Source organism: Sciurus carolinensis, chromosome 2, assembly GCF_902686445.1.
Source record: "Sciurus carolinensis chromosome 2, mSciCar1.2, whole genome shotgun sequence".
Lineage (NCBI taxonomy): Eukaryota > Metazoa > Chordata > Mammalia > Rodentia > Sciuridae > Sciurus > Sciurus carolinensis.
Window position 1 is genome coordinate 152,655,346 of NC_062214.1, and position 24,647 is coordinate 152,679,992.

Below are 24,647 nucleotides of genomic sequence, written 5' to 3' on the forward strand. Positions count from 1 at the left end.
ATCATTCTGCCACCAATCCTGTGTTTCTAAACCTGCTCCTCTCCACCTTTTGGGACACCACGTTTTATTTGTTCTCTTCATATTTCCAATCATGTCTTCCGTATTTCATGATTCTTCCTCCTACTCCCACTGGAATATAAATAATGGTTTTTCCTAAGATTCAGTTCTCAGCCTTCTTTTCTTTCCCCTTTTTCTCATGGAGCTCATCTTAATGGCTTCAGTTACAGCTTTACACTGACAACTTCTCAATGGACATCTCCAGTTCATTCACTTAGGTTCATTCCTGACATCCTAAGAGTGATCGATCACAGACTACATCTTCCATCATCTCAAATTCAACAAGTCTCAAATTGAATTCTTCAGCTTCCCCAGACTGGTTCCCTTCTACCAGCACTCCTATTTCTGTGCATCAATTCACTCTTGGTCACATCTCTGATGCATGACTGTTCAGAAGTCACCTGTAAGTCATTCATCTCCTTCCCATTTTATGTTGAGTTACACCAATTCCAGAGATTTGGGGAGTGGGAGAGTACTGGGGATTGAACCCAAGGCCTCATGCATGCTGGGCAAGCACTGTAGCATTGAGTTACATCTCTAGCCCCTGTGGATCATTTCTTTTATGTTACTCTAGAATCAATCCTCACATTAGGACTATTTCACCTTTAAGTAACAAAACTCCCAACCCAGCCTGGTTCAATTGTAAAATAAAATTTATTGGCTTGCATATCTGAAAAGTTGGATCTAACTCTTTGCAAGACATTTTTGGGAATGGCCTATCTCTACCTCATCACTCTGTTTCCTGTGTAGTCAGGTAAACTTCCTCTGCAGTATCAAACGTGGAAGATGAATGCTTTATGTTCCTGTTATGACTAAATGTATGATTATTCATTACTATTTGGTTTCTACCAATAAAATTTAATTTTACTGGTTTGCTTTTTTGCTGCTAATGCTAAATCATGACATACTCAGCCTGATCTTATTAAAAAAAAAAAAAAAAGCAAGTCTTCATATTTAACAGAAAGAGAGTAGATATTCTCTGCCTGGGAGGCTTCCTGGGAACAGGTACCTTTCTGCAACACGCAATAGGTTGAAAATATCTGATTTCATGAGGAGTTCAATAATAACATTCATCAGAATATTTCTATGCAATATAGATAACTTCATATTTCTTAGTGTTATCGACTTGTTTTGTTCATTGTCTTTGGAAGGATAATTTAAACAAAGCTAGCAAAACTGCTTCCTTTAAAAATGTTGAGTTAGGAAAATAATTTTCAAAGAGTTATTTATGCCTCTTATTGGTTGTCTTACTTGGTATGTATTATTTGGTTAATAATGTTGAAATTACCACCTCCATATGTGTGAAACCCTATACACCATTGAAAATATTTTCGGTTTTGTGAGACATATGGTCTCTGTTGCATCTATTCACCTCTGCCCTTGAAGCATCAAAGCATCCAGTAAGCAAATGGGCATGGCGAACTTACAACTTTATTTATGGCCATTGAAATTTGAATTACATATAGACTTCACGTGTCATATTATTCTTTTGATTTTTCCAATCATTTTAAAATATAAAAACCATTCTTATCTTACAGTAGTACTGAGTACTCTACCTAGAACTGTTTCCCCAGAGTCATGTGACTAACTTCCTTACCTTTTTCAGCCCTTTATTTACATTTCACCTTTTCTTAAGAAGACCTAGCCTGATCCTCCTGCCTAAAACTGCAACTTGTCTAAAACCTCCTGGCTGTCTCCACCCAGCTGTTTACCTTCCTTACTTCAATGTTTTCCCCACAGAACTTAGCATGTTTTACAATAGTAAATAATTTACTTTTATTATCGTATTATTTGTCTTCCCTTGCCTGATGGTAAGCTCCTTGAGTTAGGAGAGACGGGATCAAAGGAGCTGGTTGACCTACTAGATGCTGTGACTGAGTGTTTGGGAAAGGTAAGGATGATTCCAGTTGCTGACTTCTCTCAGCGGCTGGAACTATCACGTAGTTCTCTGTTATCCGTAGATCACTCCCAGCTACTCTGGAAGTGTCTCATTGCAGGGATTTCGCTTTTCAGTCTTTGCATTAGCAGTGTTAGAAAAGCACCAATGTAGGAAGAACAATAAGTAAATGAATACACTAAAAATACTAGGAGTAATTCTATGATCCAGTGGAAGATATAGCCTGGAGTAGGAAGCCTACAGATACTAATCTCTGCATGCTATATTAAAAAAAGGAGGGAGACAGGAGGAAACCGGCTCCCCGCTAGCTTTCTGCCTATTGTACAACTAGGAAGCTGACAATAAAGTTTATTTGAGCGTCGACGTGCCCTGACGTGGCCCCGCCTCCCCATCCTGAGCCGCGACTGGTGAAGATTTGCCGGCGGCCTGCGTTCTTAAGCCCCGATTGGTGAAAGCCGCCGTCATTCCGGAGCGTCCCGGCGTCAGCCCGCCCTCTCGCCGCGTCGCCGGTGCCTGCGCCGCCAGCTCCACCTCGCTTCTCCTCTCCCGGCGAGGCCCGGGGGACCAGAGCGAGAAGCGGGGACCATGTTCCGACGCAAGCTGACGGCTCTCGACTACCATAATCCTTCCGGCTTCAACTGTAAAGGTGAGGCGGCGACCCTGGCCGGCCGCGTGGTCCTGACCCCGGCGGTGGACGCACCCCAACCGCGCCTCTCCACTGGGACCCTCGGAGGCCTTGTACCCCTCGGTGACGGGAGGGCTTTGGGCCCCTCTTCTCCCGGCCGCCACACATGTCCACCCTCCGCCGCGCCCCGAGGTCGGAGCCCGTTCACTTCTGTCTGGGTATCGCCACTTTCTGCACTTGCTAACTCCAGACTACCCCACCCGACCCCGCAAACACCCAGCCCCCTCTGCACACGAAAGTGAAAGCGTTTGCCTTTCTTCTCTTTCAGCCCCAGGGTTCATCGGGTTGTTGGGTGATACATTGAGCATTTGTTGTGGGGCAGTAGGGCTGTATTCTGAGGAAGGTGCTGAGTAACTTGAAGTCTAGCTCACTGTCTGCCTGAGCTAAGGGGTAGGGGTTGAAGACAGAACTGAGGAAGCGGTTTCAGATCCAAGATAGTGCATAACAAAATCCAGCACCTACAGGGTAAGAGACTAATGCAGTTGTGTGGATTGTGCAAAAAAAAATGTAGCAGATGAGCGCAGAGGTTGAATTGTAAATAGAAAGATATTTAGAATTTTGCAGTATTAAAAGTTTTGAAAAGTAATGACATTGCTACTCATCATTACTAACCCATCTACTCATTTCCTCCAATCGTTCTTGATCTCTGATAGACTAGGAAGTTTGAAAGGGATCATCAAGTTCAACTTGTGATAGCACACTCACATCATTATATAAAACAAGTTGGAAATAATTTCAAGGCGGGTTTTTTTGATCTGTAGAATCACATCTAATTATTTTATCTTGTTTTTTACTTTGCCTTTGAATAAAAAAAGGTTCAGTGGCATTAGAACTTAGATCTGGATTTGAATCTTTAAGTATCCGTTTTCTGATCTGTAAAATGCGAATGTTACCCACCTCTAAAAGGTATTGAAAGCAGTCAGGCCAGGTGGCACATGCCTGTAATCCCAGTGACTGAAGCAGGAGTATCAGAGTTAAAAGCTAGCCTCAGCAACTTAGTGAGACCCTGTCTCAAAATAAAGGACTGGGGATGTGGTTAAGGGCACCTGGGTTCAATCCCGGTTTTTGTTTTGTTTTTTAAAAGAGTATAAGGATTAAAATAAATATAAACCATGCACTTAATATTCAGTAAGCATTACAAGACAGTAGTAGTCACAGTGTCTCCTTTCTGAGTTTAATTTCTTGAATTTTAGTTTTTTTATTATTGTTTATTTCACTTAGTTATAATTTCAGACTTGCCCAGTCTCCCTTTTCTCCCCCCAAGAAACTGGAATAGTACTAACACTTAAATAGCAAAACTATGTGTTGTGCACTGTTTTCTCAATATTTCACTCAATCTTCAAAACAACCCTATGAGGTAAGTCCGTTTTTTTAATCTCCATTTTGTAGCTAAAGAATCTGAGGCACAGAAAAATGTAGGTGATTAGCTCATGTTCACACAACCAATAAGTGTCTGGACTTTTTAAATTCAGGTTGGGATTGAATAGATCATTGTTAATCTGTAGCTCCAGAGTCAATACTTTGCAACTCCTGCTTCTGTTGGCTCAATTAAGTTATCATTGTGGAATTAAGAATATTCCACAAGACCATTTATGAAAAAGGAAGTATTTCATCAGTGCTTCTAGTGATTTAAATAATATTTTGATTACAGATGAAACAGAATTTAGAAACTTTATTGTTTGGCTTGAAGACCAGAAAATCAGACACTACAAGATTGAAGACAGAGGTAATTTAAGAAACATCCACAGCAGTGACTGGCCCAAGTTCTTTGAAAAGGTATGGAATTAGGAAGTAAAATAAAAAAGTACAGAGAGCTTTACTAAACTATATGAAAGCAACCTTAAAATTACTTTGTTCTTTAAAGATGTAATAATTAGTAAATATTAGAAAAGCAGATTTCAAGGATTTAGCTTTTTTCTTACCATGTTTCTCGATTTTAGTGCAAATTCTGTTCCTACCAAACTTGAGTATTGGTAATGGTAGGGGGTGGGAGGTCCTTGACAAACCTATGAATGAGGTAGAACTAGATTTCTTCAGAAACATTGTGAAGTTTCTTAAATAGTGTCATATATTCTATAAATGTAAATATATTCATTTAGTGGCTAAAAGCAGAATTTTAACATTAGACAATAGACTAAAATAAATAAATAAAAATGCAGCAATGTTATACTTTTAGTATTATTTCTTTCTTTCTTTTTTTTTTTTTTAAACTGGGGATTGAACCCAGGGGCCCTTAACCACTGAGCCACATCCCCAGCCCTTTTTTATATTTTATTTAGAGACAAGGTCTCACTGAGTTACTTAGGACCTTGCTGAATTTCTGAGGCTGGCTTTGAACTTGCGATCCTCCTCCCTCAGCCTCCTGAGCTGCTGGGTATTTTTTATATTAATACATTGGCATTTTGAAAACTAGACTGTGTCAAGTTTATGCTTATATTTAATGTACACAAATGTTCCTGTGTATGATAGAAACAGTCCCATAAAAGGTTTGTGTTTACATTACATTTTCGTGACTAGAATAAGTTTCCCATTGACTTAATTTTAGTAATATTTTTACAGAAAAAAATTGTTTTCAAATTAGATAAAAATAGCATTATACAGTGTTGCTATTTACATTAAATGCTTTCATCAGCTGTATTACTTTCATGAGTAAGAGCAAAGTGATTAGTTACCTTTCTCCCTAGACTCAATCAGTAATTTTATGAATTAGGTAGTTCTATAAGTTATATACCAGTGCTATGACCTTGGGCAAGTTTATGAACCTTTTTGTCTCAATTTTGTCATCAGTAAATGGGTATTACAATGGTGCCTATTCCATAGGGGTGGCTTTGTTGTTAGTGAGTGATAGACCTATATACCTGTTGACAGAAGTGCCTGACCCATAGCAGGTACTGTATGATAATTATTGTCACTGCCTTTTCTTCTCCTGGGTTATATTCCTTTACCCTTAAAAATATTTTAAAAATTCTAATGGATTTGTTAAGACTTTGAAATACATTGCTAGGATTTTGCATTTGTTTATTTTACCTTGTATGGCCCATTCACATATATGAGACAATACACATGTAATGTATTTGAAGAATAAAAATTTTTCTGATCTAAAACACACAAATGAGATAAAGTACAATAACTTGAAGATAAGTATATCAGAACTTACCCAGATTATCATCAAGTTTGTCTCTTGGGAATGCTAATGTCATTGTGTAAAGCATATGTTTCTTTTTAAATTACTTTTAAATCATGAGTCAACCCTTTAAATATTTTCAGTATTGACAATTTGGGGAGGGTGGTCATGAGAAAATGTGAAGGAGGTGATTATTTTCTTAAGTAAGTGAACAGAATTCAGGGGTAGAAAACAAGTTATGCTTAAACATACCAATTCATTAGTTATTCCTGAAAGGATTTCCAAAAAGGCAGAAGTTTTAACTAGTAGCATCGTTGCTAGAATTCAGTTTTCACTTCCTAAGAGGCTTCTTTGAAGGATACCAGTCATCTGGTATATGGCTTCAGATGTTTATTTAAAATACATGGTTATAGCCTACGTGTATGCTACATGGCTTTCTCTGTTCAGTAGCATTTCCATAACATGAAAGTTATAATTTTGAAATTTAGATAACTAATTTATTTATATATCCTTCTTTTTAAAAATGTCTCCCTTTTTATAAATTACCCTTTGTGTACTAAAGCCTAGAATTGGAAAGTTTAGATTCCCATCCCAGATCTAAGTTCTGTAATCATTGACTAAAACTGGATAATATAATCAAACTGGGCCTTTAAAAAAATTTTTTTTTTCCTTCCTTGCAGTATCTCAGAGATGTTAACTGTCCCTTCAAGATACAGGATCGACAAGAAGCAATTGACTGGCTTCTTGGCTTAGCTGTTAGACTTGAGTATGGAGATAATGGTATGTTTTTTGAAGTATTTGCATTTTTTTAAAGAGAAAAGAAAGATGGGAAAGAGGGAATATAAAAATACAGGGAACTTACCAATTTGTTTCTGTCTTCTATTGTTTTATCTTTGAATTTTTTGTTTTGTTTATTTTGTTTTCTATTGTTTGCACTTCTGAGGATTAAACCAGGGGCACTCTACTACTGAGTAATAGTCAAAGCCTTTTATTTTCTATTTTGAGACAGGGTCTTCCTAAGTTGCCTGGACTGGCCTCAAACTTGTTATACTCCTGCCTCAGCCTCCCAAGTAGCCAGAATTACAGGCATGTGCCTGTGCCTGGCACCTTTGGTTAATTTTTATCACAGGAAGTTAAGCACCTTCTATTGTCTTTTATTGATCCTTGTATTTATCTTTTAGAATTTGGAAATGTTTTCTGGAGAAGGCTATTTACCTTTTCAACAAAGTAACATTACATTGATAAATTTGCCAACTTTCACAGCCTACGCCTTAATCTTTTAAGTTAAATTGTTTTTTTTGTATCCCAGAATTGATGGGATTTTGGAGTGTTGGTTAAAGCATTTATCCCACGAGACTGAAAAGTATGTGTTAGCTAATATACATTAATGCATTATACATCAAAATATGTGTATTGTGCTTAATGTTGTCACACATACTTTTGGTATTAGAAGCTTCTTAATACTAGTACATAGAGTAAAAACAATTTTTCATTAAACTCATGTTTCCTCTCAGTGGACTTTCATTTTTGAAAAGCCTGCCAAGGTCTAAATGCAAGATCCAATCCATCTTATCTACATCCTTTGTATTTTGTTTTTCATTTTATTGATACTGTCAGTTACAGTCTCTTGATCATTTTCTTTTGAAGTTTCTTTGATAACTCTGTCTTTACCCCGTCCCTCCTGTCCTGCTACTATTGATCTTTTGCCTTGTTTGCTGTATCTTATCTCCTCCATTCTTAGACTATCATCCTGTTTCAGCTTCTTGCTACTTTCTGCTAAAGTTATTGTAATATTTTCTAAACTAGTCTGCTGTGTCACCCTACATTCTTTAGCCACATAGTCCACCAGCTAACTTTCTGAAATGTGAATCTGTTTCAGAGTGCTACTTCCTGAACAGCTTTATGTTATGTATTTTAAAATATCATTGTTTTCCTAATTTCTACAGAAGGAACTTTAAGCTCCTTAAATCTGGTATTTCAGTCTATACATTTAGCAGTAATTTCCATCTTAGCAGTAATTTCCTTATAGCTTTTTATCTCTACCTTCTAAGTCACTTGCCACTTTGCATTTTCCTACTATGTCTTATTTGCCCCAGTAAATTGTGAGGTTTGTTCCCAGCATGGTATCTTCTTAGTTTCCTGTTACTGCTTTAACAAATTATCACAAACTCAATGACTTAAAACATAATTTATTATCTTATTTTGGAGTCAGAAGTTCAACATCAGTCTCCTGGGCTAAAGTAAAGTTGTCAGCAGAGCTGGTTCTATTTGGAGACTGGAGGAGAGAGTCTGTTTTTTCTTTTCCACCTTCTCGAGGATGCCTGCCTGCCTTGACTCTGGTCCCTTTCTCCATCTTCAAATCTAGCAGCATAGCATCTTCTAGTCTTTTTCTGCCTCTCCTTCCATTGTCATATCTTGTTCTCTGACCTTTCTGCCTTCTTTCAGTAAGAACGTTGTGATTACAGTGGGCCCTCTTGAATAATCCAGGATAATCTCCCCATCCCACAATCCTTAATTTAATCATATATACAATTCCCTTTTGCCACATAAGGTGACATGAACAGGTTCTAAATACTCGGGGGAGGAGGCATTCTATCTGGCACAGTACCTGAGTGTTCCTTATCAGCTTTAGTGATTGCTTCGTAAATGTAGGATCTATGAATGTTCACATAAACATTGATTTGGAGCATCACCCAGTTGGTTTTTGCTGGTGCCTCAGATTTAAATTTCAGAAGCATTATGCCAAAGATCTTAGGAAAAGCTCTAATTTGAAATTTTTTCTTTACTTTCAGTTTTAGTTTACAAGGAAAATATTTATGCTTTTGATCCTTTAGAAAATAAATGTAATCCTCTGCCTTGTGACCATGATAGTGTTAATTGATTTTTAGCAGCTTTTATCAGTGCTGCTAGGAATTGGTAGGAACTATGGAAGCAATAAAGTATTCTCCACCTTATCAAAACTATTTTTCAGCTATTCCAAATAAGTTTGTAATCACATACCAATTTATTTGTTTTACCCTTGTTTATTCCATTGTTTTTATAATCCTTTAGTCTTCAATGGTAGGTGCCATATAAGTATGTACCTGTAAGTATGTACATTTATTTCTCAATTATAGCAGTCTTTGTTAATGAATAAAACAAATTCATATGTGAAATATAATGATTTTTTTTGATACTGAAAAAAATAGTGGAAAGGTAACTAGTATCAAAAGTGTATTTAAAAACTAAACTAGAAAACAAGTTTTGTTAAATATTATAATTTAGAATTATAAGACTACTTTTGAAAATTGTTTAAAGTAGTAATGCTGTCCTTTTTCAGCAGGAGGCACTCGTGTTCTTTTTAGGTTTTACATTGATAGGTTGCTACTTTTTTGACTTTTAAGCTTTCTTAAATTTGCTGAAATAATTGTGAAATTTTTATTTGTGCCTTACCACTATTTAAATTCTTCTACTAGCTTATCAATTAAGGTGTTTAAACTCTGTCTTAAATTTCTTTCACTTTTTTTTAATATAATTTCAGATTAACAGAAAAATTGCAAGAATAGTACAAAGAAGTTTTACATAATCAGATTCAGATTCTGCATTTAACATTTCATTGTCTTCATCCTTTTCTCTGTGTACACACACACACATATGCACATGTACACAATTTTTTCCTAAACAGTTTGATAGTAAATTATAGATAATTTCCTTCACCTATAAATACTTGTTTGTACATTTCCTAAAAATGATTTTGTCTTATTTGACCACAGCATAATAATTAAAGTCAGGAATATACTGCTATCTACAAATGTTACTTACATTTCACATTGTCTCCACAATGTTTTTTTATAGATAGCTCCCTCCAAATAAAATTAAAAAAAAATAAATAAAGCTATCCCAGATTGTATATTAGATTCAGTTTTCTATATCTTTTTAGTGGCCTATAATCTGGAACAATTTCTTAGTCATAGCTTGTGCTAAATGACACTTGACTTTTCTTTTATAGAATGTTCCTCAGTTTGGATTTGTGTGATGTTTCCTCATGATTAGATTCAGGGTTTACACTTTTGTTAGAAATAACACAGAAGTGATATATTTTTAAAGTGCATCACATCAGAAGATGTATGATAATACTGTTTCTCATTCTTAGTCATGTTAACTTTGATCACTTGGTCAAGGTCTGTTTACTATTAATTGTTTTCCCCTTTGGGAAATAACTGTGGGGAGATATTTTGAGACTATTTTAGTGTACTTTTTTTCCCTATATTTCCCTCCTAGTTTTAGCATCCATTTTATGATTCTTGCCTCAATTTCCCAAAGGGGCTTTCCCAATTCCATCATTCTTTCGACATTTATTTGTTGGCTTTCTACTGTAAGGAAGAACTCTCCTTCTCTCTACTTTATTTATTAAAATCATCATAGAGCCAGGCACGGTGGTGCACGTCTGTTATCCCAGTGGCTCAGGAAGCTGAGGCAGGAGGATTGCAAGTTCAAAGCCAGCCTCAGCAGAAGCGAGGTGCTAAGCAACTCAGTGAGACCCTGTCTCTAAATTAAATACAAAATAGAGCTGGGGATATGACTCAGTGGTCATGTGCCCCTGAGTTCAATCCCCAGAACCCCCCCACCATAAAAAAATCATTGTAGATAGATGGGGTCTTACTTTACTCAGTGTGTCCAAATCTCTTCTTCTCTTCTGTCTTGGTGTTTATACTGTTAGGCTTTAACTGTCTGACTTAAATTTTAAAATTTATTTTTTCCTCGTTTCATTAACAAATCATAAAAGCACTATAACTTAAGATTTCATTTTGGACATTAAGTTGATTCAAATTTTTTTTTAATGTATTCAATATTTTTCAAATGAAAGTAATAAAGCCCACCTTTGGAATTCTAAATTTCACCTTTCCTTGAAATAAGTTTTAGATTTACATATAATGTCATGTTTGAAGTAGTGATACTTTAGAAAGCAAAGTTTTTAGATTTCATATACTGCATTCAAAATAAGATTTAGGAAAAATCTTTTAGTGAGTTTATATTTAATCTTTCGTAACCTGTACTCACCTTCCTCCCATTCTTATGTCCCAAGTTTTAGATGGAGCTGTACAGGAAGACATTTTCCCTCCCAAAATTTCAGTGTTTGAAATAATTACCTTTAGAAATGTTATTGTCAGTCTGGGGTTGTGACTCAGTGGTAGAGTGGCTTACCTAGCTCATCTCATGAGGCACGTGGTTCAGTCCTCAGCACCACATAAATATAAATGAAATAAAGGTATTGTATCTACCTACAACTAGAAAAAAGATTTTTAAAAAAGATAGTTGTCAAGTATTCCAATAAGCACTTTAGCTTAATCAAAAATCTATGATTACATACTCTTCTGTTAGATTTTCTGTAGTAAAAAAAATAAGTTTAATTGGATGAGATGTCTTATGCTTGTAATCAGTTTGGCTCAGTTGAATTCAGAAATTTATTTTACCTTAAGTTGCCATTCTGCAAATTATATTTTTACCTCTTTTATAGCTGAAAAATACAAGGACTTAGTACCTGATAATGCAAAAAATACTGACAATGCAACTAAAAATGCAGAGCCATTGATCAATTTGGATGGTAAGTAATAATGTATAAAATTGATCAACATTTTTGATTTCTTATATATATTTTACTTCATGGAACGAAGTTCACATTTAACTTGCTTTCATTAAATTAAGAATGCTTCGTGTAGATCGTGTTTGTGTTGGCATTTTATTCTCTGTAATATGTTTTATTGTCAGTTACACTGTGCTTTCTCCCTCCCATTACAGTTGAATATTTGAATGTTAAAATGCTATTCTTTGATTCACTCCAAGTAGTTTGGAGTTTCAATTTATATTTAATGATGTAGGTCATTGTTTGCCTTTCTGGGTGTATAAATTTTACTTTTTAATCCAGTGACAGTGTGAAACAAATGGTAAAATTTTTCATTAAGTCCCACGTGTCTCAGTAATTATTTCCCCTTTTTGAAAGTATGAAGAGTCTAATTACCTAGATTACAATATTTTAAGTATGTTTTACTGACTAATTTCATTGTGACCTATAATTTATGAGTTATTTTTATGAATGAATAAGCTTGTACATTCCAGAACTGCTGCTTAGAGAAAAGGTTTGAGGGAAAACTCCCCACTGAAGGGATCTGTGTATTAAAATTAGTAACTTTGGGAAGAAATATAAATTAAAAGTGCCACAAAAATGGGCCTTGCAGACAGTTACAGGACAAACCTGATGCCAAGTTAAATTAGTCACTTACTGGTTGTGTGACTGGTGAGATGTATTAATAGTGAAACCATTTATCTCACTCATTTACCTGATCATTGATACTTTATACATTGCTTTGTTTTTTCTCATTAACATCAAAATAATTGGTATTATTAGGAAATTTAAGATATATTTTATAAGCTTATATATCTATAGATCTCTCTCAAATTATGTCTGCAGAGTTACATAATTTGTTTATTTTTAATCATTTCTAGTAAATAATCCCGACTTCAAGGCTGGTGTGATGGCTTTGGCTAATCTTCTTCAGATTCAGCGTCATGATGATTACCTGGTAATGCTTAAGGTAAGCTTCATATTTTTGATTCTTGAAAAAAAATTGTATATAGAAAAAAATCTCTTCATTTTTAAATACTATTTATTGATATTAAAAATTATGGTTGAGTAACCAAATATAGTCAAGAAATGTGGGGCATGATGGATTGTCTAGTAGCAACTAATATTGAAGAGTATTAATGTGCTTTAATCTTCAAAAAGGTAATCTTATTCAGTCCTCCCAATAATCATAGATACTAACGTTCTTTTTTTAAAAAATGTATACCAAGAAATAGACTTAGAAGAAGATAATGTCCAAGACACAGGAAGTTCTAGAATGAGAAACTGAATCTAAGTACTCTGACCCAGTGGCCCATTCTTTTTCCTACATTACTTCATCTATCAGTTCTTTTAAGGATTCAAGATCTGTATTCATTACAATAGTGGAAAATGCCAAAATTAATAATGGTAAATTTGGCCACAAATACAACAAAATCTCTTTTGGAAATGAATGTTTCAATCTTCTATTCCCTCATCCTACATAGGCTAGTCTGTTTAAATTCCCACATCAGGGAGCACAGTAATTTGAAAGTACTCTCATATTTCTGAGAGGAAAAAAATGTGCTCCAGAACATTTATTCCTTGTAACTAAAAACACAGTGGAGTAGAGAAGGGGAGTGGTACTTAAGATATCAGGCTTGGAAATTATTTTAGAAGTTATTATTGATTTCATAAGAGATTAAAGAGCATTGGGCTAGACCATGTACATGACTATTACTTTAAACTACTTTGTAATAAATTGAATAATTAAATTTTACCTTACCTTGAAGATATTAAGTCATAGTTTGTCCTACTTTTTAGAACTGTATATATTAGATGGCAATTTTAACAAGGGAAATATTATCCTAGCTTATTATAGTTCTCTACACTGAATCTGAATGTTAACTTGAATTTTCTTTGCCTAGATTGGATACCAAAAGACAAAGTTTTTTATGAAATTTAGCTGTTTCAAATGCTTATTCTTCATTCAGTTATGTAAATTTCTTTGGAATAACTACAGAGGTCATGACAGTTTTAGTTGTAAACTAAATGAGGAAAAACAGACAATGCATAGCATATTTAGGGTGTTTTGTTAGATTTCCAAAATGATTTCCAAATGAATAATACAAATCCAGCTCTAACAAAAAGCTGTATAATAAATTCTAGTCCTACCTACGTGTTTATCTCCCATTGGGTTATTTAAAGAGGCATTCAAAAAATAACATAGAAAGATCTCGGTAGGTTCGCCAGGTATAAAAGTCAACATATTAACTGGCAGACAATCACCATTAAAAATGTTTTAATTATCTTTTTCAAATATAGCATTTGCTTTTTATTAAAAATAATTTTTCAAGTTGTAATTGTTCTCTCCCCAATTTAAATTGCATTTAAAAAAATCTTGTCCTTTGAAATGTCCGAAAACTTGAGTATTGTGAAGTGAAAAAAAAAGGTATAGGGGCTGGGGTTGTGGCTCAGTGGTAGAGCGCTTGCCTAGCATGTGCGAGGCCCTGGGTTTAGCACCACATATAAATAAATAAAATAAAGGATCCATTGAGAACTAAACAAATATTTAAAAAAAAAAAAACAAGGTATAAAACAAGCATTGTGCGCTGGGGTTGTGACTCGGTGTTAGAGATTTGCCTAGTGTGAAGGCACTGGGTTCGATCCTCAGCACCACATAAAAATAAATGTTACAAAAAATTTTAAAACAAGCATTTTATGCCACTCTGTGGCACAGATTGTGCATGCATGAGCATACTTACAACTTCAGAATCTTTGTAGGGATACATAAAAATCTGGTAACAATGCTTGTCCTTTGGAGGGACAGCTAGGCATAGAAAGGAGACCTACTTTTTACCACATATCCTTTATTTAAAAAAAATTTTTTTAACCATGTACTTTTATTATCTGTTCACAAAAGTGTTTTGAATTGTTGTGAACAGCCTTATTTTCTGGATGCAGAGAAGGATGAATTTTAAACAGTAAACAATATTTTTGGTTTTCTTAAGGCAATTCGCATTTTGGTTCAAGAGCGCCTAACACAAGATGCAGTTGCTAAAGCAAATCAAACAAAAGAGGTATGTTTTTATAAATTCTAAATCAATTATTAATGGAAATTTCTTCTGGTATAGCCATGAGATTAAACTTCATAAGTATCTACTCAAGATACCCATTTTATGTCAAATAGCACAAAGAAAGAATATCTTATTTAATGTGTGATTCAGTTTGGTTCTTAAGTGAATTCAGTGTATCCAGTTGTTGGGAGTCAGTTGAGTGATGTATGAACTTCATTTTTATCTACTTTTATACCTTAGAAAAGTTCCAGTAGCTCATGTACAGTCTACAAACTACTGCACATGCCCAGTTGAAGTTCATTTAAAAGAATTTACCCCTGTGAAATTCATTGGATTGTTTTGATTCATGCTTGAAAACAAATGGCATATCTTCTGTTACCAGTTTTCTTTTTTGAGCTAAATTCTTTCCTTGCATCATTTTGTTCAGTATTTCATAACTACCTTCTCTGTACATAAAGAATACTTTGGGAATATTTTTAGATTAACTGTCCAAAATCCAGATATCCCTAAAGCCTTTTCGACCATGAAACGGTGCAGAGCATGTCCTCAGGAGTTAAGAGGAACAGCTAGCTATAGGTCTCTAATGACACTTCCCTCCTACTGCATAGACGTTGCAGTGAATACTTTGGGTTCACTACCATTCTGGACTTTGGTCCCCCTCCCTCTCTGATGCCTTTTGTCCTCTGACCCCTTTAGCAAGAGCCAGTAGTGTTAAAAGGTTACTAATGGCAGGGCAGTGTGGTCCCCTGTGAAAGACCCTCAGTTTTCTTCTCTAGGTTTTTCTTGACTTAATTATGTATGAATGGGGCCACTAGAACTTGGCTTAAAATCAGCTTATTTCACCCACTCTATAGAACAGACAGTAAATTGTTCTGGCATAATGTAATCATTCATTCAGCAAAACTATGTCTTTAGTTTGGAAGGCAATGTGAATAAAGGAATAGCCAAATCTTTTTGCCCTTGTTTGCAAAGTAAAATTTAGTCTTATTTTCAGTGCTCTGAATTCTAGTTTTAGTGTCATCTTAAGATACCAGTAGAGAAATTCTTATAGTTTAGTTTTTGTAACTATTCGTAACTAGTATTTGAGGCATGTGGTAATTTTCAGGGATAGCTATTCCTCAGTGGTCTGTTGGCAGACAGAGGGAAAATTCCAGCCTCTGGTACCAGACTGACAGAGCTTCTCAGTACAGTTGTTACTTTTTTAGTTTGCTCACTATACTTTCATACCCATTTGTTTTGTCACTTTTATATCTTATTTATTGGCTACTTTAAAACAGAAAGCAGATGGTAAGTAGGTAGGTGTATGTTAATAGATGAGGCGAGAAATGAGCAGTGACCAGAGTATTTACAAAGTAACATTGAAAGTATAGGTAGTTGGATTTTGTTGTTTTACTGGTAATGATTGTATACAGTATAATCATTGCATCCCAGACATCATTTTTGATAGTTATTTTGAAGTCTACAATTTGGCATCATTGTAGTTGTGACCTTTGGTATATCTATGTCAGTGTTGACTGTTTAGTTGAAATTTTTTTTCCCTTTATTTTCTGATATTGTTTCAAACAACAGCATATTTTTAGATAGGTTTTGTGTACTTGTAAAGGCAGATCAAGCTGGGCATGGTGGTGCTCTACCGTAGTCTCAGCACTGGAGAGAATCCCTTGAGTCCAGAAGTTCAAGATTAGTGTGGGCGATATAACAAGGCATCTCAAAAAAGAAAAAGCCAGGTGTAGTGGTACATGCTTGTAACCCTAGCTACTTAGTAGGATAAGACAAGAGGATCACAAGTTTGAGGGTAATCTGATCAATTTAGTGAGACCCTATCTCCAAAACAAAAAGGGCTAGGGGATGTAACTCAGTACTTACCAAGAGTGTCTGAGGCCCTGGAGTCAAACCCCACTACTGGAGGAAAGAAAACATCAAAATAAATGTGCTAAAAGAAAAAAAAGAAACTTCCTGGAGGAAATATTAAAAATATTCCTATCCCACTTGCCTGTACACTGATGCTTTCTGTAATTAAAATGGAACAAGAGCCAATTCAACCCTCTTTCCACAGCAGTAATGACAAAACACTGCTGCAGTAAGGATTGATTGATTTTGCAGTCCTGGGAGTTGAATCCAGGGCCTTGCATATGCTAGGCAAGCATTCTACCTCTGAGCCATATTGTCTGCTCAGGATTTATTGGTTTTTAAGCCTGGTCTAAAGGACTGGATGGGGTTGGGGATATAGCTCAGTTGGTAGAGTGCTTGCCTGTCAAGCACAAGGCCCTGGGTTCAGTCACCAACATCGCAAACAAACAAACAGACAAAAAACCAATAAAGGGCTGGATGGGCTATAGAATTTCTGGTACATTTAAAAGCCATTCTTTCTAGATTATTGTAATAGGGAAAAATGTAATCACAAGGCAAATTTCAGCAAACAATTCTTAGGCCCCTGACCACTGCAACTAAAAGAGTTAAAGTAGCAGAGTAGCTGCTTTTTACAGTTTCATATGAGAAGTTATGTTTAACTGTAAACTCATTTTGTCCTTTTTTTTTTTTTTTTTTTTAAAGGGCTTGCCTGTTGCTTTAGACAAACATATTCTTGGCTTTGACACAGGAGGTAAGTGATTTTTGTTTGAATTCAAACTATTCTTAGACTCTTGAAATGAATAAATAGTATTAAACACAACAATTATGTATTGATGCAGTGTTCTTTTCTTATAAAACAGATGCAGTTCTTAATGAAGCTGCCCAGATTCTGCGATTGCTGCATATAGAAGAACTCAGAGAGCTACAGACAAAAATTAACGAAGCCATAGTAGCTGTTCAGGCAATTATTGCTGATCCAAAGACAGACCACAGACTAGGGAAAGTTGGAAGATGAACACTTTAGGATTTTAGCTTCTTACCTACTTAGTACAATTGGGAACCATGTACACTTCTGGCATGTGTTTGGAAATCAAATGTCACATTTTCAAGGGAGGAATCCCAGAAAATTGACTATGTTCTAGAAATTTACCACCATTTCTTTTTTCTTTAATAAAGTTTGGGAAAGTGGAGTGTTTTGTTTTGTTTTTGTTTTTAACTATGTATTGCTGTATATTTGTATAATTAATGTGCTCCCTTGTGGTTAAGATGCATGCCAGTCCCCACCTTGTCACAGAACAGTATAGATCCTTAAGTTGTAGGAAAACAAATTTTATTAGAGTAATCTATAAAATGTGAAAACTGCTACATCTTTGGTATTTATAAATGTAGTACTTTTGGTGGTTGTGTCTATAGAGGCACTTATGGGATCAGAAAATACAATCATTCTAGCACCTTTTAATATAAATAGAAATGCACTGATGCAGAGGTAAAAAAGTCTTAGAACTTTTGTTGGGAAACTATAAATAAGTTGGTCTTTCCCACCAGTTCTGCATAGGCTTCTGTAACTATAACTACACTGATCTTTAGGATTGTATTTTAATTGTATTTTTATACTGATCACATGTGCTTTAATTTCCTGGTCAGAAAGAATCCATAGCAAAAATCAAATTTAGAGGCTTTAGCTCTAATTGGTTCTTAGTTTTGTGAATTTGCCCTTTTAAATATGATATGCATGTTTACAAAAAGTTGCTTTAATAAGCAACGATTAAAATTCTATTACTTTTTTAAACTTGCAATAACAACCTTTGTTTTTAAAAATACAGTAGTAAAGATTGAGGTATAAACTTTTCACAAAATATACTTAGTCTTGTACATTAAAAATGTTCATCTTGTATGTCCAGAAACTTCTAATGACCAATTCCTTTTTCACTGTCTTTGCCTTTTCAGTAAATGTTCTTTAGGGTCAAGATTCTGATTGTAAACTTAAAGTCCTCCTTTACGTTTCATATTCATTTTCTTCCTGTGAGGAAAAAGGGCAGAGGGGTGAGAATTTTGTAACTAAGTTGCAAGACCCTGTGCTAGGTAGACTTAAGGTAGTAAAGATGGCAATGTCAGTGGCGGCAGGAGTAATCAGTATTGCAGAAATCTCTTCACTGCTAATTCAAAAGAGCATCCTGTTATATGTTCATTTACCTGTAGGGCAGTAGGGATAGACTGCAGTTATCCCATAGAGGTGAGATCGCTGCTCTGGGAGATACTCATCAATAAACTGGCCACTGTCTTTATTTACTGATATAACACCATCCCTGGCAAAAAAAAAAAAAAGTCATGAAATTTTAATCAATAGATAAAAAGATACTAGTGGTTAGATAAAGTAGAGCTAAATCTCTGCCAACCTAGAATATGTTATTTAAATCAAGTTAGCCAAATGAGTTTTTTTCTCATGGAAGAGTTGTCTAATACCAGTGGTTCTTAAGGTGATACCCAGACCAGAATCACTTGGTAACTTGTAGGAAATACAAATCCCTGGCACCTCCCTACCACCCCACAAACATACCAACTCAGCCTCTGGGATGGGACCTAGTAATATGTTTAAAATAAGCCCTTGGGGTGATGTTGAAGCCATACTGAAGTTTGCAAACCACTGGTCTAAATCAGTTGTTCTCAGTCCTAGCTGCATTTAGAGTCACATGAGGATCTATTAAAATACTGATGTCTGGATCTTATGCCAGACCAATTAAATCAAAATTATAGGGAATGGGGAAAAGAACGTAGATGTTTTGTTTTTTAAATGTTCCCTAGATCCTCATTTGAGAAAGTCTAAATAGTATTTTCCAGTCTCCTAGATAGTCTGTAATATTCTTAAAAAAAAAAAAAAAAGTCTCATACCTACTAACTGCCTTATGGTACCACATAAGGGTAATCTTTTATTCTCTGAGAAACAGATTTAAATAAGCATGGCTCCTTTTAAAATAGGATATTACCAAATAATCTGCCACTTTAAGCTACCTATGGACAATAACATTAAATTTCTGGGTTAAGAAAGCATGATTTCAAAATTACTAACCCTTGAAGAGTAACTACTAATAAGGAAATAATGAAAAACCTCAGTAGAGGGCTTAAGTACCTAAGTAACTCACTGGTAAAGTGTGATCTCAAAAACCATTTGCCTTTTCAGGCAGAGTGTGCTGAGCTCACCTCCTCCAGTCTGTGTGGTAGAAGTGATCTGCGTAGCTAACGATGCTGAAGGGGTAGTTGAGGTTGTTTTGGATGACACGCCGTCCAGTTCCATCAGGTAGTGTACACTCCAGTTTTTTGGTTCCTTTTAAAACAAAGAGGGAAATGAGATCCTGCTATGCCATGAAGAAAAGAATGCTATTTTATCAAATATGATAGTGGTAGATTCCTTCTCCAGGAAAACAGAAAGACTAGAAAATGGGACATTTTATTCTCATTCCTAGTCATTAGCAACTGCATTATGAAAATTTTGAACTAGCTAAATAATTCAAGAATTTTAATCCCAAATACTTTTTAAAAATGGTAGTGTTTTGGACAATTGGGTTTTAAGTGACCCATCTGCATTATAGTCCTTTTTATTAGATAATAAATTCAAGAATAATATTTTCCATATTATTTACACAACTAGATACATAGCATCTTTCATTTATTCTAAAGAAAAGCACACAACAGAAATAGATAAACCTGGGTATTAACCCAAAAGTATTACTGAAAGGAAGCCATCCTGCCACAACCCTTTTCAATATTCTCAGTATAATATACTATTGAAGTAACAAGTGTTAAGCTGTAATACTGGTCCCAAAAGGCAGAATAACCTCAATTGGTTTATCCAACCTTGTGAATTCAACAGTGGCTAATATTTTAGTTTAAAAAGTATGCCAGGTGCCCATTGTTGAGGTCAAACAGTACAGACGAACTGTCCAATTCAGCACCCCCAACCCAAACCCAGAAAGCTCAAAATAAGATCTATTACAAAATTCTCAAAGTTTATAGACCAAATAGATTGTTATACTGTTATAAGTTTAAATTAAAAGATCTACATGATGGAATTTGTGTTTTTTGTAGTAAAATCTGTCACAGTGTACACACCCACTGTAATGAAGGGTTATATATTTGCATTCCATCAGTATTACCTGCATCTGCCCAGCACAGCAGTTTGGAGAAGGGATCAAAGGTTAAGCCATTGGGTAATCCAATGTCTTTATTAACCAGAATTCTTCTGTCTTCTCCATCTAAAGAAGATGTTTCAATTTTAGGTGCTTCTCTATTCCAGTCTGTCCAGTACAAGTTGCTGTAGATAAATTTTTAAAAAAGAATGTAAAAGCATAGCTGCAGGGTCTGGAATGTAGCTCAGTGGTTGAATGCTTGCCTAGCATGCAGGAGGCCCTGGATTCAATCCCCAGCCCCACAGAAAAATAATGATAGCGGTGCAGCTTATGGTAGGCAGCATCCAAGATGGCTGCCAGTATTTCCCCATCCTGTAGTATTCACATCTTTAAGCAATTCCCTTAAGTTTGGGCTAGATTTGGCTGAAGTGGTAGGATATCACTTCCAATATTAGGTTTCAAAATACTGTCTTCTGTCATAAGTTCCTTCTCTTGTTCCTTCTAAAGGAAGGAAGGTAGATGCCATGCTGAAAGCAGCCCTATAGAGAGACCAATCTGCCAAGGAACTTGTGTCTCTGTCCATAGCCAGCAAGGGCAGAGTTTTCCAAGAGCCGTCACAAGTGCTTGGAAGTGGATCTTCCCTAGCTAGGCCTTGCGATTACTACAGCTTGGCCAAAGTCTTAATCAGAGCATTGTGAAAACTAATATATAGTAAATGTGATTGGTGACTAATTTTGGGGGGGACAATTTGTTACACACCAATAGATAACTAATGCACAGTCATCTCCTACTTTTGCCTGTAACAAGGTTTTTCTGACAGTTTCTGAAGAAGTAATTTGAGTCTCAAAATTCTTGCTTCTTACACACCCCTAATTCAACTGCCAGAAACGCTTAATTTACTGAAATGTTGAATTGGATCTTAAGCCTAGAATCCAAAGAAATGCAGTTGTTAGAAACTATGGAACTTGTCAAATCCCCTGGGTCAAGGAGTTAAGAGGGAGATCTTCCAGGAAAAATACTCTGTGATACTTGTCAAAGGGCAATACACCTGGCCCCCAGGGGTAGAAACACTAAGCCAGGCAGCTTACCTTGAATGCCCAGTTAAATATGCAGATCTCTAGAAAATTCTCTCAATTGGAAATAGGTTACATGTTTACAAAAACGGTTTATAGAGAAGTAATGATGAATGCACTGTCTATAAAATACTGTTTCATAAAAGGTATAGTCAGTTGAACTACAGTAAGAGGAAGGAGGAAGAGATCATGGGTTTCCTCTGCTGAGAACTTTATCTTTTATACCTAATAGATGATGGCTGAGAGTGAAACCCAAAAAGCAGTTTCCACTTTGAGCTAAGGTAGAGGCAACCAGAGAGGGCAGGGCATGCTTTATCCTTTAAACCTGTCTCCTCCAAAATGATTTTAAGGTACTGAAAGCAGTGAGTCCTGAAAAGCTCACACAGATATACAACTTTTAATATAAATTACTCAAAATCCTTAAGGCAGAAAATTGGAAGGGTACAATCTATAGAAAATTAAAAATATTTACGAAGGTTTAACAACCAAGACTGAGCAGTTGTGGAAGATTTAGTTACATGTCAAGGTTTTTGTTTTCATTAAAAATTATTTTTAAAGTCCTTCAGCATTATTATTTTCTATCTTGATAATGAATGAAGTTCTAATTTCATTTTTAAACTCAAGGCAGTGATTTGGATGTTAGTTTAAAAATATGCCTTTTCCTCTAGGTCACGGAGCACATGATCAGGCATCACTTCTCCATAACTAGCAGCTCTTCCCCAGTTTCATGTCAAGTACCAAGGAGCAAATGTCAGAAAGGCAAGCTTATCAAAACAGGGTTCCTAAGAGGGTTTTTAATTCTTGTGACTAAGTTAACTGGAGTAAAGATATACTCCAGTTCTTCATTTGTAGAACCCCAAATTCAGAACTACCTCTGAGGCTTTGTACTTAAGTATTTTTGAGATTTCTGAACTGAAAACTACTTTGCTGAAGGTCTTCTCTACTGATGTGAAGGGCTACTGTGGAGTTTTGTTTGGTAAAAGCTCCACTTAGGTACAGCAAGAGTTTCTCAAGTATAAAAATCCTTCATGGTTCATTAAGTCCTATAAGTCCCAATAAGCAGCCTTAGTAATTGTCACAGAGAGGGAACATTTCTAAATGCCCAGTATCTGAATTTTGGTTACAGAGGAAAACTCTGCTGTGGCTTTAACACTATGGTTTCTAAATGTGCTGAATGAACTTGCTTTTTCCAGTGTAAATGTCATCTCCTGAGACCTTGCCTGATCATCTGGTCCAGCTGTCCTAAGTCCCTCTCATAACACTCTGAATTCTCCACATATCACATCACAGCTGAATATTATTTGTTCATGGTCTTATTTAAACTCCATGAAAGAATAGATCTTCTTTATCTAAAATAGTGCCTGGCACCTAGTAGTGGGTCCTCAATAGATATGGAGGTTAATGCATTTGAGCTTTTACTCTTGTTCTGATCCTCCCCACACTATTTAAAATCCAGGGGCTAAGTCAGGATCCATAGGTAACAGGAGAATTAGGGAAGCCCAGCTGACCCTCTGATTGGATCCACAGCGATGGCACGGGGGTTCACCAGATCTGTGTGGAAGAGGACCTTGCGCTCGGAGCCATCCAGCTTGGCCCTCTCTATCTTATCAAGGCCACTGTCTGTCCAGTACATTGTTCTACGGAAGTGGTCGATGGCAAGTCCTTCTGGGCTTATCAAACCTGGAAATAAAGCAAAGGCAGAGCTGGAGAATTTCTAAGGCATCAAGAGTGAACTAGAGTAGAGAGATCTGTCATATTTGAACAGTTTACAAAAACAGAAAAAGAAAAAAAAAAAAAAAAAGAGCCTGAAAGAATCTCTTAATTCACCAGAGGAACCAACCCTTTTGTTTTTTTTTAGACCGCCTCTAGCTTCTAAATATACTAATTGAACTACCACCTTGATGTCACCAGGTATCTACTGTGCTGAGGAACAAGTAGCATAAACTTGCTATGCCCTGCATTTGTACCCTGAGTCCTTTCTTTTGAGAAGAGCTCATGGTAAGAGTCACCTATTGAAATGGTGTTTGAATAGGTTTGCTTACAGAGAGGCTGGTCTCATGCAACTCAATAAAATGACTTGTGTAGAACTTAACCTCCCCTGTTAGATGAAAACAGAGGGAGATTTTGGCATAAAACAGGCAAGTGACTTAGTTCAATCAAAGGAAATGCAACGTGTCTGCTGAGTGAAGTTGCTGACCTGAGTTAATGATAGTCTCGGGCTCTGCTCCTGGTTCCAGGCTGGCACGGCTGATTGTCCGTCCGGCAACATCTGTCCAGTACACCATCCTTTCCCGGCAGTCATAATCAATTCCCACAACTATGGAGCCCTTTATGAACCAAATCATAAAATTAGAAGCATTAGGATTCTTTGGATCTCCCCATCCTCACCAGGTTCATGTTCACACCGGCCATGAGCTACTCTGGACTGTGGTTTTACAGGCAGTAGAGCAGAGTGGTTTTTCCTGTAGGCCGTGGAGACCTCCCCAGGGTCACAACCAGGCTCAGCCACTTAATAACTGTGAAATTCTCGTACTTAACCTCTCTCCATAGGCCTTCATTTCCTCATTTGCAAAATAAGGCTAATAGCAATGCCTACTTCAAATGACTGCTATAAAAATACCATAAATTCTTATAAAGTGTCCTAATCAGTAATTAGTATACAATAAACCCCTCAAGAAATAGTATAACCACTGCTGGTAAAAAATCAGATAATTTCATGGGGAAATCTAGCCTCATCAGTGAGTAGAGGGCAATCTAAGGCAAAGTCATTAACACTTACTGGGGCAAAATAATCCTTTCAGATGTTACACTTTTGAAAGAGCCTTTCTAAAATTTACCAATATATGCCAACGCAAACTATCGTCACCCCCCCACCCCCGTATGTAGACTGAGTGAGTCTTTTCCCTACCTGACATGCAATCATCCTTACTCTGCCCCTAATTTTTAATACAAAGCAAGTCTTCAGCTGTACTCTATAAAAAGTCTAATTTAATAGGCTTAGGAATTGGGGAATTGTGATCTCCCAATCTTTGGCCAGTAAGGCCTCCCTTCATTCCTTACTACTTAATAATAACAATGTCTTTTATTTAAAAAAACACTGGGGCTGTGGTATTCCTTTCCTCAACTCCACACAGGACTTGCTTCAGTTTCCAACCCCACCTCCTGCTCTGAGAACCCCAGC

The 24,647-nt window shown here is 36.1% G+C and overlaps 2 protein-coding genes across 4 annotated transcripts in view; one reads left to right on the top strand and one right to left on the bottom strand.

Moving 5' to 3' along the window:
- Positions 1-2,440: 2,440 nt before the first annotated feature.
- On the top strand, positions 2,441-17,459 carry Rtraf (RNA transcription, translation and transport factor). Its single transcript, XM_047540750.1, has 8 exons — positions 2,441-2,600; positions 4,291-4,415; positions 6,444-6,543; positions 11,261-11,347; positions 12,247-12,335; positions 14,353-14,421; positions 16,972-17,020; positions 17,130-17,459. Exons 1-8 carry the CDS (start codon positions 2,540-2,542, stop codon positions 17,282-17,284), a joined length of 735 nt encoding a protein of 244 aa, XP_047396706.1. The 5' UTR covers positions 2,441-2,539; the 3' UTR covers positions 17,285-17,459.
- Positions 16,916-24,647, bottom strand: part of Nid2 (nidogen 2) — a 61,651-nt gene continuing 53,919 nt past the window's right edge. For 2 of the 3 annotated variants that reach the window (XM_047540749.1, XM_047540747.1), the window contains exons 16-21: positions 23,664-23,793; positions 22,975-23,146; positions 20,421-20,578; positions 19,468-19,591; positions 18,463-18,575; positions 16,916-18,289 (exon numbers count right to left, since the gene is read on the bottom strand). In XM_047540749.1, the coding sequence (XP_047396705.1) occupies positions 18,279-18,289; positions 18,463-18,575; positions 19,468-19,591; positions 20,421-20,578; positions 22,975-23,146; positions 23,664-23,793 (708 nt within the window). In that variant the 3' untranslated portion in view covers positions 16,916-18,278. Of the gene's footprint in view, positions 18,290-18,454; positions 18,576-19,467; positions 19,592-20,420; positions 20,579-22,974; positions 23,147-23,663; positions 23,794-24,647 lie in introns of those variants that run through there. The other variant, XM_047540748.1, reaches the window with a different exon arrangement.

Bases quoted from the DNA above. Each gene is read 5' to 3' on its own strand.
- Rtraf (XM_047540750.1), top strand. From the start codon at position 2,540: ATGTTCCGACGCAAGCTGACGGCTCTCGACTACCATAATCCTTCCGGC. The intron at 12,336-14,352 runs GTAAGCTTCATA...GGTTTTCTTAAG, and splicing joins ATTACCTGGTAATGCTTAAG to GCAATTCGCATTTTGGTTCA. The intron at 17,021-17,129 runs GTAAGTGATTTT...CTTATAAAACAG, and splicing joins TCTTGGCTTTGACACAGGAG to ATGCAGTTCTTAATGAAGCT.